This window comes from Hemicordylus capensis, chromosome 1 (genome assembly GCF_027244095.1).
Source record: "Hemicordylus capensis ecotype Gifberg chromosome 1, rHemCap1.1.pri, whole genome shotgun sequence".
NCBI lineage: Eukaryota > Metazoa > Chordata > Lepidosauria > Squamata > Cordylidae > Hemicordylus > Hemicordylus capensis.
Window position 1 is genome coordinate 382,947,013 of NC_069657.1, and position 16,060 is coordinate 382,963,072.

The following is a 16,060-nucleotide window of genomic DNA, read 5'->3' on the forward strand; positions in this document are numbered from 1 at the left end:
TGCTTATTTATATCTATGTAAATTGCTTTGGGGACTTTTATTGATAAGTAGTATATAAATATTCATATTTGAGCCAGCCAAGGTGGAATGCCAGCCTGCCCTTCCCCATGGGGGGTGGGGGGGAGAGGGCCAGCATTCTGGCTCAGCTTACGCCTTACAGCTGACTTCATGCCACTTTGAAGGCTTGTTTTTCCCTTGCTGATTGGTTTTCTGGCACTGTCTTCTGATTAGTGATAGTGACTTTCTTGGTTGGCTTGTTACCATACAAACCAGGTGTTGTCCTGAGCAACTATGCCCCCATTGGTACATTTACTGTGTGCTTCTGCAGTGTTTTTCAAGGCAGGGTTGCAAAATGCATTGCAAATTGCAATGCAAAACTTGTGTTTACTCTGTGAGTGCAGCTTGTTCCGGCCATAGGGAACAATGGGGAAACTCGAAGCACCCCATTGTTCCTACGGACACCAAATTGGGTCGGGTCGGTGGTAGGGCATAATAGGAGCTACTTACCATCCAACCCACTAAAGAAATGGGCAAGTGGTGTTCACTCTGTGAGTGCAGCTTGTTCTGGCCATTGAGAACAATGGGGAAACTCAAAACACCCCATTGTTCCTCATGGCTTATTCCTAGGGACACCAAAATGGGTTGGGTCAGTGGTAGGGCATAATAGGAGCTACCTACCACCCAACCTACAAAAGAAATGGTCAGGGCGATTTAAAACAAATTTCTAATCTTTCCTCAGATGCTATGGGGGTTTGGGGAAAAGGTTACATTTTCCCCGCTTGCCCATTTCTTTTGTGGGTTGGGTGGTAGGTAGCACCCATCATTCCCTACCACCCAATACACTTTGGTATTCCTAGGAGCTACCCATGGGGAATAATGGGGTGTTTCAAGTTTCCCCATTGTTCCATATGGCCAAAGCACTTGAAACGTTTTGAGGTTTGTTGCGTCAAAACAACCGGGTCAACTGCTGTTTCAACAAAACGTTTTGACCATCTGTATTTTGTTTTGAGCTCAAAACAAAATGCAACACCCATTTCTTGCAAATCCCTAATCAGTGGTACATTTACCTCTTTCCCCCTGCATTGGTTTCCTGATCCGAATTGCCTGCCCAGATTCTGTTTACCCCTCCTCGGGGGAAACATATAGGTACCCATATTGTTCATAAAGAAAGGTTTAGACCCCCTCCCATCGAGTTCTTATATGCATGCACAAGGGTAATGCAATAGTCTTTGTTCTTTTTTTCCTTTACCACATCAAAACATTCTCCTTTTTTTGCCGAAGCAGCTTGCTCCATGGCAAGAGCGAAATGGTGAGAGGTTAAACTGCAGCTTAGAAAAGACTTTTGACTGCATATATTAATCTGATCACTTATCTGGATCATGGTCATTTACTGTGAATATTAGCATTGTTTTGTATTTTACCATCTACCAGATTCTTACATTTGTCAATCAACTCTGCCTTGTTCTCTCCAGAATGTAATGCCATTGTCAGCTGGCTTGTTCAAAAGCGAACACAAAAACCCAATCCCCCAGTGTCCTCCCCGCCTTCATGTTCAGTTTCTGACACACGTGCTTTGGAGTAGAGTGCCAAACCATTTTCTGAAGGTTGATATATCACGGATCAGTGAACGTCAAGGCTGGTCAGTGCAATGCCTGGAGCCTTTGCAGTTCATGTCTCTTCATATCCCAGAGGAAAACAGGTATTCCTTATTTGTATCTACAGAGGAAGGTGAAGTGGAAGGGTGAAATCAATGTACATGTGTGATGAATCACATTGCTGGGAAAACAATGATCTTTACCTGTATCACAATTTACTACCTGTGGAGTAAATTCATGCCTCTGGCCACCACCTCAACCTGGGACACCAGGGAGAGATTTGGATCCAGAAGCACCCCCAGACTGTACTTGAGTCTTCTGGGGAAGTGTGACCCCATTCAGAACTGGCAGTTCAAAATCATCTCCAGAGTTTAGACGCTGCACAATAAGTACCTCTGTCTTATCTGGATTCAGTCTCAGCTTGTCATCCCTCATCCAGCCCGTTGGTGTCTCCTTGCAGGCATTTAGGGAGGTTCTGCCTTCTCCTGATGATGTTGACATGGAGAAAAAATTTGGAACACTGAATCATAATACAATATAATAGTTTTTAACTATTTTTCTTTGTTTTCCACAGGTCTATAGACATCTTGGAGTTGACTGAACAAGAAGAATTGTTAAAATTTCACTATCATACTCTCCGATTGTACTCAGCTGTTTGTGCTCTTGGGAACAATCGAGTTGCACATGCAATGTGCAGCCATGTTGATGAATCTCAACTTCTGTATGCTATTGAAAACAAATATATGCCAGGCTTATTACGTGCAGGCTATTATGACCTTCTCATTGATATTCATCTTAATACCTATGCCACTGCAAGACTAATGATGAACAATGAATTTATTGTTCCAATGACAGATGAGACTAAAAGCATTACTCTCTTCCCTGATGAAAACAAAAAACATGGTCTTCCGGGCATTGGACTCAGTACTTCCCTGCGACCCAGAATACATTTTTCCTCTCCCAGCTTTGTAAGGATTAACTGTGAATGTTACCAATATAGTCCTGAATTTCCTCTGGACATATTGAAGACTAAAACAATAGATATGCTGACAGAGGCAGTTCAGGAGGGAAGCCTTCATGTCAGAGATCCAGTAGGTGGCACTACAGAGTTTCTATTTGTTCCTTTAATTAAGCTTTTTTACACTCTACTTATCATGGGAATCTTCCATAATGGAGACCTGAAGCATATCTTGCAGCTGATTGAACCTAGTGTTTTTAAGGAAGATGGAGGCCATGAAGCTGAGACTCAAGTACTACCAAAGGAGCTAGTTACAGAGGGGCTAAATCCAGAGGCAGGAGAGGATGAAATCCGAGGAGAAAAGGTCCCTGAGGAAGGACTTCTTCAAATGAAACTTCCCGAGCCTGTGAAATTGCAGGTAATCAAGAAATAATGCATGGGTGGTAATATTTTTTGGATTGTATCCTAAGAACATCTTCAGTTAGAGGAATAATTTCTCTTTATCAAGTGGCCAGCAGCATTTTTTATCTATCTTCCTTCCCGCTGCAGCCCCTGTGCCCCTGAAAATCAGCTTGTGAGATTTCTCCACCTCTCAGATATATGTTGGATTTTAAATACATATTTGCATATATTTGTTTTTTATTGTTACATTGCTATTTTTGTTAATTATGGTTAGAAAATAGTGAAAACCCATCACATTCTATTGGGCTTAAAATCCAAACCATCTGTCCAATCGACCTGAAATGTGGCATGGGACCAAGACCCCCGAGGTGATAAGTGCCACCAATTCTACCATCTCCCAGTTCCATGCAGGTCTTTGATAAATGACCTCTAAAAGAGTAATCTCAGTTTTCTCACAGATGGAGGAATTGGTCCACTTTTGTCAGTTACTGTTTTATTTTTACAATCTCCTTCTAAACATGTGTTAAGCTGCAAAATGCAGGCCTGTACATGTTTATCAAGATAATATAAGTTAAGCCGCTTAAGCATCCTAAAGTGCTGGAAAATTATAGTGTTAATATGTTTTAATAAACATATACTGTAAAGTGTTAACATGTTTTAATAAACATGTACTGAGAGCTGATATAATTAGTGCCTTTTCAAAAAAGAAGGAAATTAAAGTATCAGCCTTGGTATTATGGTGGCTTTACCGAGCACTGTGCCTGAATTCACTGTGCCTTATAGAGATGCATCAGGTAGAAGATAATTAGTTGAACAAGTGACTGAGGAGGCTGTACCTGTTAAATTTCTGCATGTACACATTCCACTCCAATCCAGTTTTGAGCTGAAAGACAAAGGCAAAATGTGAGTGCATGAAGCCTAATTTGTAAAGCCAGCATAATATAAGAAACTGTACAAAGTCTTTACTGCTTATGTGGGGTGGAAGTTAATGTAATCACCTTAACTTGCAATTTCAATATGTTTTACCTAAACTAAATGAGTTTTGTTTAAATTTTATTAGCTGTCACAAGATGTCATGATTTCATGACATTCACTCCGCAATTGAACCCCTGATTGGCTCGGTTGATGCAGTGAAAAATAAAGGAATCTTTAAAATGCTGCTGAAGCAGCATGTCAGAGGTGCATTAATTTTTAAGAAAAGCAAAGGACTATTAGGTCAGAGGGTTTTTCAAAGGACATTTTGCAGACCTTTTTTTGCCTTGAAAACTTCTATAAATAAACATGTCTTATTTTATTGGCAATTTACTTTTATTGGTATATTACTATTAAAACTCAATCATTCATAAAAGCATATGAGTATTATTACAATTGGTGGTGGTTACTTTTTTGTTTCAAGGAGGAAGACAAGGGATTGTGGGTGGAAGCAGAAAACATGTTTTCTAACAAAAAAATTCAAAGAGTATAGCAGAAGTTTGGGGAAGAGAATCCCAGGCACAGAAAGAAGTAAATAAACATAATAGAATTGTTCTGAATTCAGAATAAAAATCTGGAACAAAATCTTAGAAAAACAACAGAAATAACATGATAAGTTTGAGTTTGTTAAATTGAGGGACAAATAATTTAAATGATTAGAAACAGAAGAGAACAATAAAAGTGTTTTATTGTTTAATTTTTTTTAAAAAAGTCCTTGAGACCATTAATTTCAGAAGACTACTGGATGATTGGTCACATTACTGATATTGAAAGAGGAGAGAAAAGGATTTTGCTTTTAAAGAGATTGCCCCCAATTGTATATATTCAAACTTTTTAAAAGAATTAAGCCAAGTTTAGATTTTAATTTTTTCTTTTCTAAACCTGTTTGTTTGTTTAGATGTGTCATTTACTCCAGTACCTTTGTGACTGTCAGATACGCCACAGGATAGAAGCCATTGTAGCATTTTCAGATGACTTTGTTCTAAAACTTCAGGAAAATCAACGTTTCCGATACAATGAAGTTATGCAGGCATTAAATATGTCTGCAGCATTGACAGCCAAGAAAACAAAAGAGTTTCGATCTCCACCACAGGAACAGGTATAACTTAAAATAGGTGATTGTTTTTCCAGGACTATCAGATTATATAAGTTGATATGAGAACTGACCTTTTGTGATAGTGTTCCCCAAGCATTGGATACTGAGATAGATTGCCTCTGTACATGGCGGTGGGACTGGTGTCGGAAGTTGAGTAACTTGGGACCTGGCTGGGGATAAGGGCCATCAGTGGGCCCATGTCAAATATTAAAATATTTATTTAACAATATAAATTCTGTCAAATAAGTGTTCCTTCTTTCATTTGTTGAGGGCTCTGAATATTCATGGTCTATGCTAGTTCACTAGTCTAGGTTGAAATTTCAGACACCAAGACTGAAGCCTCATAACATCCTTGAGATGGCCTCCAGACTGCATTGCTAGTGACACAACAGTGGTGATTATGTCATCAGTACATACCAGAGCCTGGAGGTGAAAACCTTGGTATAGCCTTTAAGCTTAATGCAGCTTTTCTGTCAATTGCCAGCCCCAGTGAACTGGATTGTTCACGTCAAATCTGACCCAGATCAGCCCCTATATATCACCATAGCAAGCAAAATACATCTAAACAATGTTTTTCATTCCTCCCTCTTGTCAAGGATCTTTGAGAATAATAAACCACTATTTGAATCCAGTAATCTCCCAGTAAACATTTTTCTTTTACCCTACACTTTGCTCCACAAACGTTTTTGAAATATAACCATTATAATTTTGTTGTTTCTTTTGAAGATTAATATGCTGCTGAATTTTAAGGATGATAAAAATGATTGCCCTTGTCCTGAAGAAATTAGGGATCAGCTCTTGGATTTTCATGAAGACTTGATGGCACATTGTGGTATGTATATTCTGTTTCTGCTCCCCAAGTGCTGGAAAAGAAATAATAATAATCCCAAATTTTAAAAATGATTTTGTTAGGCAAAGTAAAGTACATTGATGAGTGATTGTGGCACAATGGACTGTTTTATATAAGAATAGTCAATTATTTTAAAATGGAAACTACCCTGCGTTAATTTCCTGAAAGGCAGTTTATAAATGTAATATCTGATTCCTTGAGCAGAGGATTAATTCATTGCATGGCAGGGGAAGCACACACACACACACACACACACACACACACACACACACACTCACTCACTCACTCACTCCCACTCCCACTCCCACTCCCACTCCCACTCTCTTATTCCCTAGAATATGCATACTCAGGCTAATGCTGCTAGGGGATGGTTTGCCCACATTCAGCTCCTTTGAAGAAAAAAAGGAAGAAAATCTTTGGCCAATTGGCTTTGTCCTATGGGCATTATGTTGTCTCAGCTTGAGTGTATGGGATGCTCCTCAGGTTATTTGGGTGAAACTCTCCAATCCCCGCCCCCATATCAAATTGTAACCTGGATTGGATTAACCTGACTTGTTTTAGAGCTCTTTTTGCAGACATGTGAAAGAAGAAGCTGTGTAAGGTTATAAAATAATAGTGATAGAATCATGAGTGGATGGACTCCCACAAAGTTCCTAGGTTTCTTCTGTAACTCTTGAAACTGTGGTTTGATTTATAGCACATGTAGTTAATTTTAAGAAAGCTTGCAGAATTGAACACTGAGACTGTCTTTGATCTTTTATTTTTCAGTGATTGAATATATATTTGATTTTTTTTTTAAATCTATAGGAATTCAGCTAGATGAAGATGGAACTCTGGATGGAAACAGTGATTTAACTATTAAAGGCCGCCTACTATATCTTGTAGAAAGGATCACACATCTGAAAAAGAAACAAACAGAGAAGCTAGTTGATGATGATGCGAAGAAACCATGTAAGTAAATAAAATGAAGGTCAATAAGCTGTTGTATGAATTTTAATTTATTTTATTTATTTAAAATATATCTATACCGCCCAAAACTTTCGTCTCTGGGTGGTTTATAATTATAATTGAAAACATTATACCAATTAACAGTTAAAATCATTTAAAAGATTAAAACATATAAAACCCAGTATTAAAATTATTTAAAACTATAAACCTAATTAAAAGCTTGAGTGAATAAATGTGTCTTCAGTGCCTTTTAAAAAGTTGCCAGAGATGGGGAGGGTCTTATTTCAATAGGGAGCTCATTCCACAGTCCAGGGGCCACAACAGATAAGGCCCGTTCTTGAGTAGCTACCAGATGGGTTTGCGGCAGCTGCAGGCGAACCTCTCCAGATGATCTTAGCAGGCGGTGGGGCTCATGGCAAAGAAGACATTCTCTTAAATACCTAGGGCCTAAGCTGCTTAGGACTTTATAGGTAAATGACCAGCACCTTGTATTTTGCCTGGAAACATATCGGTAGCCAGTACAATTCCTTCAACAGAGGAGTAATATGGTCTCTCCTAGATGACCCAGAGACCAACCTGGCTGCCGCGTTCTGAGCCAACTGTAGTTTCCATATTATGTACAAAGGCAGCCTCACATAGAGCTCTTTGCAGTAATCCAGCCTAGAGGTTACCAGCAGATGTACCACTGTTTTGGGGTTGTTCATCTCAAGAAACAGATGTAGCTGGCGTATCAGCTGAAGCTGAGAAAAAGTACCTCTGTCCACCACCTCAATCTGGGACACCAGGGAGAAGTTCGCATCCAGAAGTACCTCCAGACTGCATACCTGTTCCTTCTGGGGAAGCGTGACCCCATCCAGAACCGGCAAATCAAAATCTTCTCCCGAGTTCCGACCCCGCACAATAAGTACCTCCGTCTTATCTGGATTCAGCTTCAGTTTGTTTTCCCTCATCCAGCCCATTACTGCCTCCAGGCAGGCATTTAGGGAGGTTATGCCTTCTCTGGATGATGTTGACATGGAGAAATAGATTTGGGTGTCATCAGCATATTGATAACACCCTGCACCAAATCCCCTGATGATATCTCCCAGCGATTTCATGTGGATGTTAAACAACATCTGAAACAATATGGAGCCCTGAGGGACACCATACGAAAGTTCAGATTTTGACAAACAGCAGTCTCCAAGAGACACCATCTGGAATCTCCCTATGAGGTAGGAGTGGAACCTCTGCAGAGCAGTGCCTTCCACCCCGAACCCCCTCAGACGTTCCAGAAAGATACTATGGTCAATAGTATCGAAAGCCTCTGAGAGATCCAAAAAGACCAACAGAGTCACACTCCCTCTGTCAATTCCCAATTGGAGATCATCGATCAGGCTGACCAAGGCAGTCCCCACTCCATAGCCTGCCCGAAAGCCAGTTCGAAATGGGTCTAAATAATCAGTTTCCTCCAAGACCGCCTGGAGCTGGGAGGCTACCACCTTCTCAATCACCTTGCCCAACCATGGAAGGTTGGAGACAGGCCTAAGTATATGAATCTAAGTATAGTTTAAATAATTATTTCTCATTTCAATATAATTTTTTCAGACAACTTATTTATACATTCAGTTCAACTTGAATACATTATCCTTCTAAAAGGTTGTGAAATACAAGACATGTATATTCATTTTTTGAATGAATGCAAATTTGATTTAAATGGGTCTCATTTGTATTTGTTTTCATTCATTTGGAAATGGACTAATTTCAGAATGAATTGGAATGAAAGTCAACATATGGGGTTTCTCTTTGGAATCCCTATTTGTTGCTATTCCTTTTTGATTGATTAAAAAGAGAAAGAAAGTAAGTGTGATTTTTCCTTCATCTGTTGACTCTGGAGCTCTAGTGTGTGGTCACCCCTTTCTGGTCCTCATTTTGTTTAATCTTACACGCTAGAGGTCCGGTCCAGAGCCATAGGGTTATGATTTTCCTTCCAATGTCACCTAGTCTTCTGCTCTGGGCTCCGCTGCCACCTCCTGATGATCATATTGTTTAATATTATGCAGCACAACAATGGTACATTTTTGCTTTTATTTTTGAAATGGCTGCCATGATGATGGCTTTAAAACAAAACAAAACAAAACAATGCACAAGTACAACTTATTGCAGGCCATGGTATTTAAAAATTGGCTGCCAGGAGGAGACAATTTGTCCTAGAGCTCTGACCCAGAGCCAAAAGTAAAAGAAAAAAGAAAAAGATCTTGTGGACGCAAACATGAATTGTTCACTTTGCTAAGCAGGGTCTGCCCTGGCTTGCATTTGAATGGGACACTACATGTTGGCACTGTAAGATAGTGGATGGGGCCTTTAGGGGATGGGGCCGCTCTAGGAAGAACATCTGCATGCTTGCATGCAGAAGCTTCCTAGTTATCTTCCCGGCATCTCTAAAACCCACTGCCAGTCTGTGCAGACAATTCAAAGCTAGATGGACCCATGGTCTGACTCAGTATAAGGCAGCTTTATATATTCCTAAAAGTACATTGTTCTTGTTTTTAAAAAGCACCCCAAAAGCATGGGATGGAAAATAAATGAAGTAAAAGTAAATGAATGGAAAACAAACCAAATTCAAATGTAAACAAAAATCAAATGGACATGAAAAAATATTTTGTACACCCATACAAAATACACTGTACATTTTAAAAAAATTATCTCACTTAGTTTTGCTTTGAGCAAATAAAAATAATTTCATTAAAACCAACCAAACATTTACTTTCTGATGTTACTTAGAGAAATGATATTCTAGCTGTTCTCTCCCCTCTGCCTTGCCAGATTATATTAAGGCCAAACTAGGTATGACTTTAAACATGATGTTTGCCTTTCTATGTTTTTGGGTGTTGTTTGTTTTCTAATAGCATCTGTGAGACTTCCAGCCTGGATCAGGACTATGGCATGGGAGGGCTAACTCTTTACCATCATGTTGCAGTCCCAATGAAAATTCACCTCCCAGATGCTCTGGGAGGAAAACTGCCATTAGTACCAGTGGCAACTTCCATTCTTTGGCAAAGAATGGCATGTGGTTTTGTTGCTTTGGAGAGACAACATGGGAGTGGTGAGGCAGGTGTAGGTGGGTGTTGTAGGTGGCGCTAATGTGTTGTTCCCAGGCAGAGTAGAGATGGCAGTGTTTGGTAAGGATGAGCACGGAACCGCGACAGGGCGGTTCGATTCCGGCAGGGGTGCCACTTTAAGGGTGGGGGAGGATGCACTTACCCCTCCTGCCGCTTGTTGCCAGTAAAAACCTTCGGGTCGGCAGCGTACCTCCTTGCCACCCCTTCCCACTCCTTGGCCGGAAGTGGCCAGAAGTACCACGTACGCATGTGATGTGTGCACGCACACCTGGTACTTCTGGCCAAGGTCGGGGAAGGAGCAGCAGGGAGGCATGCTGTTGCCCTGATGGTTTTTACTGGCAACAAGCGCCGGCGGGGGAAAAGCAGTGGGAGAGGTAAGTGCACCTTCCCTCGCCCTTAAAGTGGCACACTCCCCCAGCATTGAACTTCGAACCCCCCGCAGTGTTTGAACCTGTTCGGAGGTCTGTAAAAGGGCCTCCAAACAGGTTTGTGCACATCCCTAATGTTTGGGCTGTGGGGCCATGCAGTGTGGTTGGGTGGCTAGCATGTCAGTTGCTGGCAGCTGCTGTAGGGACAGATGTCGATGGTGGGCACACAGGTATGGGTGCAATGCATACAGGTGACTGAAACTGGTGGAGGGGCATGAGTTCTCATGATCAGTGGATGTTACCTGGAGAGTTCTGCCCTCCTCCAGCCAAGATCAGATCTAAGATTAACAATGTTGGCATGCAATCCCATGAACAATCTGGGACTCCTGCCTTGGCATGGGTTCTCACAATCACTCCAGTGTCAGTAAACAGTATTTAACTAAGATTAAATTAATGAAGGTTTTTTATCTGGATGTGTGGTTTTAAATCGTTTTTAAGGTTTTCATTTCTGTTGTAATTTGTTTTATGTTGTTTTAAACCACTCAGAAATGGAGGTTTGGGACAGTACACAAATATGATAAATAAATAAGATTGCAGTGATTGTGAGAAACCAGCGCAGTGTTGGTTCATGCCTTTTTTGGTAAGAACATCAAATAGAAAAGTTCTAAATTTCTGAGAGAAATTATGGGGTGGCTAACAAAGATGATGATGATGATGATGATGATGATGATGATAGCATATTACACTTGATTGTTGTTAAAAATGAAACAAGACATGATGTATATCTGTGTTAATATTTTCTTCTGTTAGCAACACTCCAGCAGCTGATATCAGAGACCATGGTACGATGGGCCCAAGAATCAGTAATAGAAGATCCAGAGTTGGTGAGGGCCATGTTTGTTTTGCTACACCGCCAATATGATGGAGTTGGTGGCCTGGTTCGTGCCTTACCAAAAACATACACTATTAATGGCGTGTCTGTGGAAGATACAATCAACTTGCTAGCATCTCTTGGCCAGATCCGTTCTCTCCTCAGTGTCAGAATGGGCAAGGAAGAAGAGAAGCTTATGATTCGTGGATTAGGGTAAGACATCAATTTATTAACCATTTTCTGTTAAAATATTTTGACTATTTATACTACATCAAAGCACAGTTTGCTATGGCAACACTGACCCTGGTGTGAAGCGGGAGTGCATTTTGTAGGTCCTTGAATTCATGTAGCCAGAATGCCAAAAACTGGCACTTTTGTTTGTTTGTTTGTTTGTTTGTTTAACATATTTATATACTGCCCAAAACTTATCTCTCTGTGCAGTTTACAATAAAACAGCACAAATTAAAGCCTTAAAACATTAAAATAATTTAAAATGTAAAACAAAGTTAAAATCTGTTAGTCCAATTAAAAGCCAGTCTGAACAAATGTGTCTTAACTGCCTTCTTAAAAGTTATCAGGGGAGGCTCTCATTTCATCAGGGAGCACATTCCAGAGTCTCGGGGTAGCCATAGAGAAGTCTAGTCCTTGCATAGCCAACAGACGAGCTGGTGGCAACTTCAGATGGACCTCTCCAGATGATCTCAAATCAATGGACGGTGGGGCTCATGGCAAAGAAGACATTCTCTTAAATACCCAGGGCCTAAGCTGTTTAGGGCTTAATAGGTTATAACCAGCTTCTTGTATTTCATCCACAAACTTATTGGGAGCCAGTATAGCTCTTTTAGTATAGGAGTAATATGGTAATAAAGGAGTAATAGTCAAGGAAGTCAGGGAAACCAAAGAATGTAGTCTGTGACTGAATGAGAAGTTAGCCAGGCTAACCTTCTGGTTCAGTCTGAAGTAATACAGCCCTGTGGTCAGCTCTGAAGAGCTATGATATGGATGTAATTGAGGAATATCATAGAGTTGTGATAGGCCTGGTTTAGGGATAAAGATGGAAGATAGCATTTCTGAAGAGTGCTTTCCTTCACTAACTACAGCTTAGGGTTGCAGGGTGAATGGTTCTTGGGTCAGAGCATGGGATTTCTAGGTCAGCTTGAGCTAGGGTGCTTAAAAAATAAATAAAGCATTGCCTTTGTATATTGCAAGTACATTTGTGGCTTTCCCACCATCAAGCTATGAAATCGTTTGCACTCGTGGAGCCTTAAAGCTAGAGTAAGATCCAGTTTTGTGCAAATTTCATTGAGTAGGGGGAAGGGAATCAATATTTAGAATATATTTAAGAAATCAGTCACCTCTTATCTCAGTCAGTTAAAATGAATCCCAAGTCAGCAGCTGTTAGAGAATAAATTTGAAAAGGGAGTTGGGTGGTCACAGCCCAAATTCCCAGTCTTCATCTTCACAGTGTTCTTCTAGCAAGCTCCAGTGCCACACCACAGTATTCTTAAATAATGCTCTTCTAAGATTGTATTATAGTAATGAAATCTTGTCAGTGTGCATATACTGTAACTTGATAGAACTAATATCAGGGTCTAATACCTCCAGCGCAACAATTATTCATTCATTCATTCATTCAACTGATATACTGCTCTTCCTAAAGTGGCTCAGGGCAGTTTACATTAAAATAAAAAACACATGATAAAATAATTAAAATAAAAAACATTTAAACCAGATTAAAATTAGAATTTAAACTAGATCTCATTAAAAGCCAGGCCAAAAAGATACATCTTTAATGCTCTCCTGAAGGCTTCCAAGGAAAGTAATCCTCTTATCTATCCATGGGGAGCGCATTCCACAACCCCGGGTCAACAAGTTAGAAGGCCCGATTCCAGGTTGCCACCAGTTGAACAGATCCCTCCTGATGATGAGCAGTGGGGATCTTGTGGAGAAAGGCACTCTTTCATGAAACCTGGACATATCCAGAAATATCCAGAGCTTTAAAGGTAATAACCAACACTTTGTGCTTTGCCCAGAAACATATTGGCAGCCAGTACAACTTTTAGGCATAATATGTTCTCTATGTACAAAGGCAGCCCTACATACAGTGCATTGCAGTAGTCCAACCTGGAGGTTACCAGCTGTTGTACCACTGTTTTCAGGTCATTCTCCTCAAGAAACGGACAGAGTTGTTGAATAAATTGTAAATGATAAAAAGCGCTCCTGTCCACAGCCTCAATCTAAGACACCAGGGTGAGTCCCGGGTCCAAGAGCACTCCCAAGCTACAAACTTATTCTTTCTGGGGGAGTGTAACCTCATCCAGAACAGGAAGTTCTATCCCATCTTTCAGATTACAACCCCCAACAATGAGCACCTGTGTCTTGCTTGGATTCAGCTTCAGTTTATTATCCCTCATCCAGCCCATTACTACCTGTAGGTAGGCTTTTAAGGGGCTTACACCATTTCCGGATGTTGGTGACAAGGAGAAATAGAATTGAGTGTTGTCAGCATATTGATAATATATGCTGACATAGAGCATGTTTAAAAAAAATATTTCTGCATTATTAAAACACCATATTATGTGACATGGAACTGAAGGGAAAATAGTTAACAATCATTAGTTATAAAGCTATTGAAATCTTATTTATTTTTCCCCTCTTTTTCTGCATAGGGACATCATGAACAATAAAGTTTTTTACCAACATCCTAATCTTATGAGGGCATTGGGTATGCATGAGACTGTAATGGAAGTAATGGTGAATGTCCTTGGAGGAGGGGAGTCAAAGGTAATGTAATAGCAGAACACAACTGAAAAACATTGCCTCAACAGCAGACATATATAGACAGTAAAGATATGCCCAGATCGTTCTGGGCAGCAGCAGGACATGGGTGGTGGTGGAGAGCGGTAGCTTTAAGAATCAGGCATTCAGTTCCTTACCTGATCCTTCATCGGCCCACCACTGTTCTGGTCATGGCTCTGTCCTTCCCAAAAGGCTGTGGGCAGCTGCATCGCAGCAACGGCCATTTGCATGGTCACAACACCATGCTGACCATGTAAAAGGCTACCATGCATGCACAGTGGCCATGGGCATGCCACCATTGCGACACCATGCACAGCCTTTTGGGGAGTGACAGCACTGCAACTGGAACAGTGGTGGGGTGTCGGATGAGCAACTGTGTGCCTCATTCTCAAAGCTACTGCAATGTTTTGGATGCAGCCAACCGAATTATTTTGGCACCTCTCTAATGAGGAACCAAAACAATTCGGGCACATCCCTAATGGACTGCTCAGCTTTCATTAAAGTCCATATTTCAGTTTGGTCCAGTGAAATAACCAAACTCTGTGTGGCTTCACATGACTGTTGGCCATCTGGAAATGGGGAAAATGTCAGGAATATGCCACTATGCAAGAGCATGCTCTTGCAATGTTTGTAATGTCTGAACCCACCCAAGTCTGTTTCCCATGCTCTCTGTCGACATTCTCTCAAGATTATCTTCCCAGTTTCCAGATCTCAGGTATGGAACTTGGGAGAACACCAATTGTGGAATCTCGGGAACCAGACTTGGGTGGGTTCAGACATCATGCCCATTAGGAGCATGTCCTCTCATGTCCCGGCATATCCCCAACATTTCTCGGCCAGTGGTATGAAACTGCCTTGTGTATTATATAGTTTGGTCAGTAAGTCTAAAGATGCATGTACTTCAGTGAGCAGGCTCCTTTCAGGGGAACCAAAACTACGTGCTTACATGTTGATCAGTAAGCTTAGAGTATAATTAAATGGTGAACAAAACATTGAGAATTACTTTCTATGTAAACTGTTATCACTTGCATCTTATTAACTTTCTACTCTTGGACCTAAAAATACTCCTTGTACTTATTTTTATCAAATCAGAAGATGATTAGTAGGATTGGATTTGTCACTTCCTCATTAGTAAAGTGGTGCTGCATGTGTGGATGTGCTGGGCAGGAAAATGAGGGAGAGGCCAGACTAGGGACTGACCTCTCTTCATTCTCCATTCATGAAAGTTTTTAATTTATGGGATCCATGTGTTTAATTTATGCCAAAAAATGGAGTGGAATGTTAAAATGAAGGCAACCAAAATAGGAACACAGCACCCAATCCAGTGTGTGTGTGAGAGAGAGAGGGAGAGGGAGTCTGAGTCTGCACTTTCATTTCTGAATTTAAAAGAAGAGAGTGGTGCTATATTCTCATATTGAGAAAGAATCTATATAATCTAGTAAGAGTCATTAGATTACATAGGCCATTGAGAGATGCTTTCAGGACAATTTCAAACATTGACTATACATTGAATCACCCCTGCAAACTGATCAAAAGCATTTTAGAAGTGATTATTCTCCTATATTTATCAGGGGAGAATAACTGTCCCTGTCTACCTTCAGCACAGCATCCCTTCAATGAGAGTCGTTGATGTCTACCTTATGTTTCTCTTTAGATTGTATGAGCCTTTTGGGGACAGGGAGTCCTGTCTGTCTTTGTGTGTCTGTCTGTCTTGGTAAACCACTCTGAAAACCTTTGTTGAAAAGCACTATAGAAATATTTGTAGTGATTGTAGTAGTATGCAAAAAAGCAGAGGGCAGTGTCCAATATAGTGCTCTCTTAGCAGAAACTCCTTTTGGTCATGGAAGGAGTATTGCACTCATGCGGGGGGGAACCCTGTTGCAACTGTAACATTCCTGTGACCAGAAGGAGTTACTATTGCCATGATACTTGCTGGGTGACTCCGGGCCAGTCACTTCTCTCTCAGCCTAACCTACTTCACAGGGTTGTTGTGAGGAGAAACTTAAGTATGCAGTACACCGCTCTGGGCTCCTTGGAGGAAGAGCAGGCTATAAAATGTAAATAGATAAATAAATAAACTATTGACTCCTTCAATAGTAGAGC

At 40.6% G+C, this 16,060-nt stretch overlaps 1 protein-coding gene across 14 annotated transcripts in view; it reads left to right on the forward strand.

Moving 5' to 3' along the window:
- The window catches only part of RYR2 (ryanodine receptor 2), a 625,908-nt gene that overhangs the window by 344,553 nt on the left and 265,295 nt on the right, over positions 1-16,060 (forward strand). For all 14 annotated transcript variants that reach the window (XM_053300231.1, XM_053300272.1, XM_053300252.1 and 11 more), the window contains 7 exons: positions 1,473-1,699; positions 2,170-2,971; positions 4,826-5,026; positions 5,750-5,855; positions 6,681-6,824; positions 11,098-11,371; positions 13,828-13,942. In XM_053300231.1, the coding sequence (XP_053156206.1) occupies positions 1,473-1,699; positions 2,170-2,971; positions 4,826-5,026; positions 5,750-5,855; positions 6,681-6,824; positions 11,098-11,371; positions 13,828-13,942 (1,869 nt within the window). The remainder of the gene's footprint in view (positions 1-1,472; positions 1,700-2,169; positions 2,972-4,825; positions 5,027-5,749; positions 5,856-6,680; positions 6,825-11,097; positions 11,372-13,827; positions 13,943-16,060) is intronic.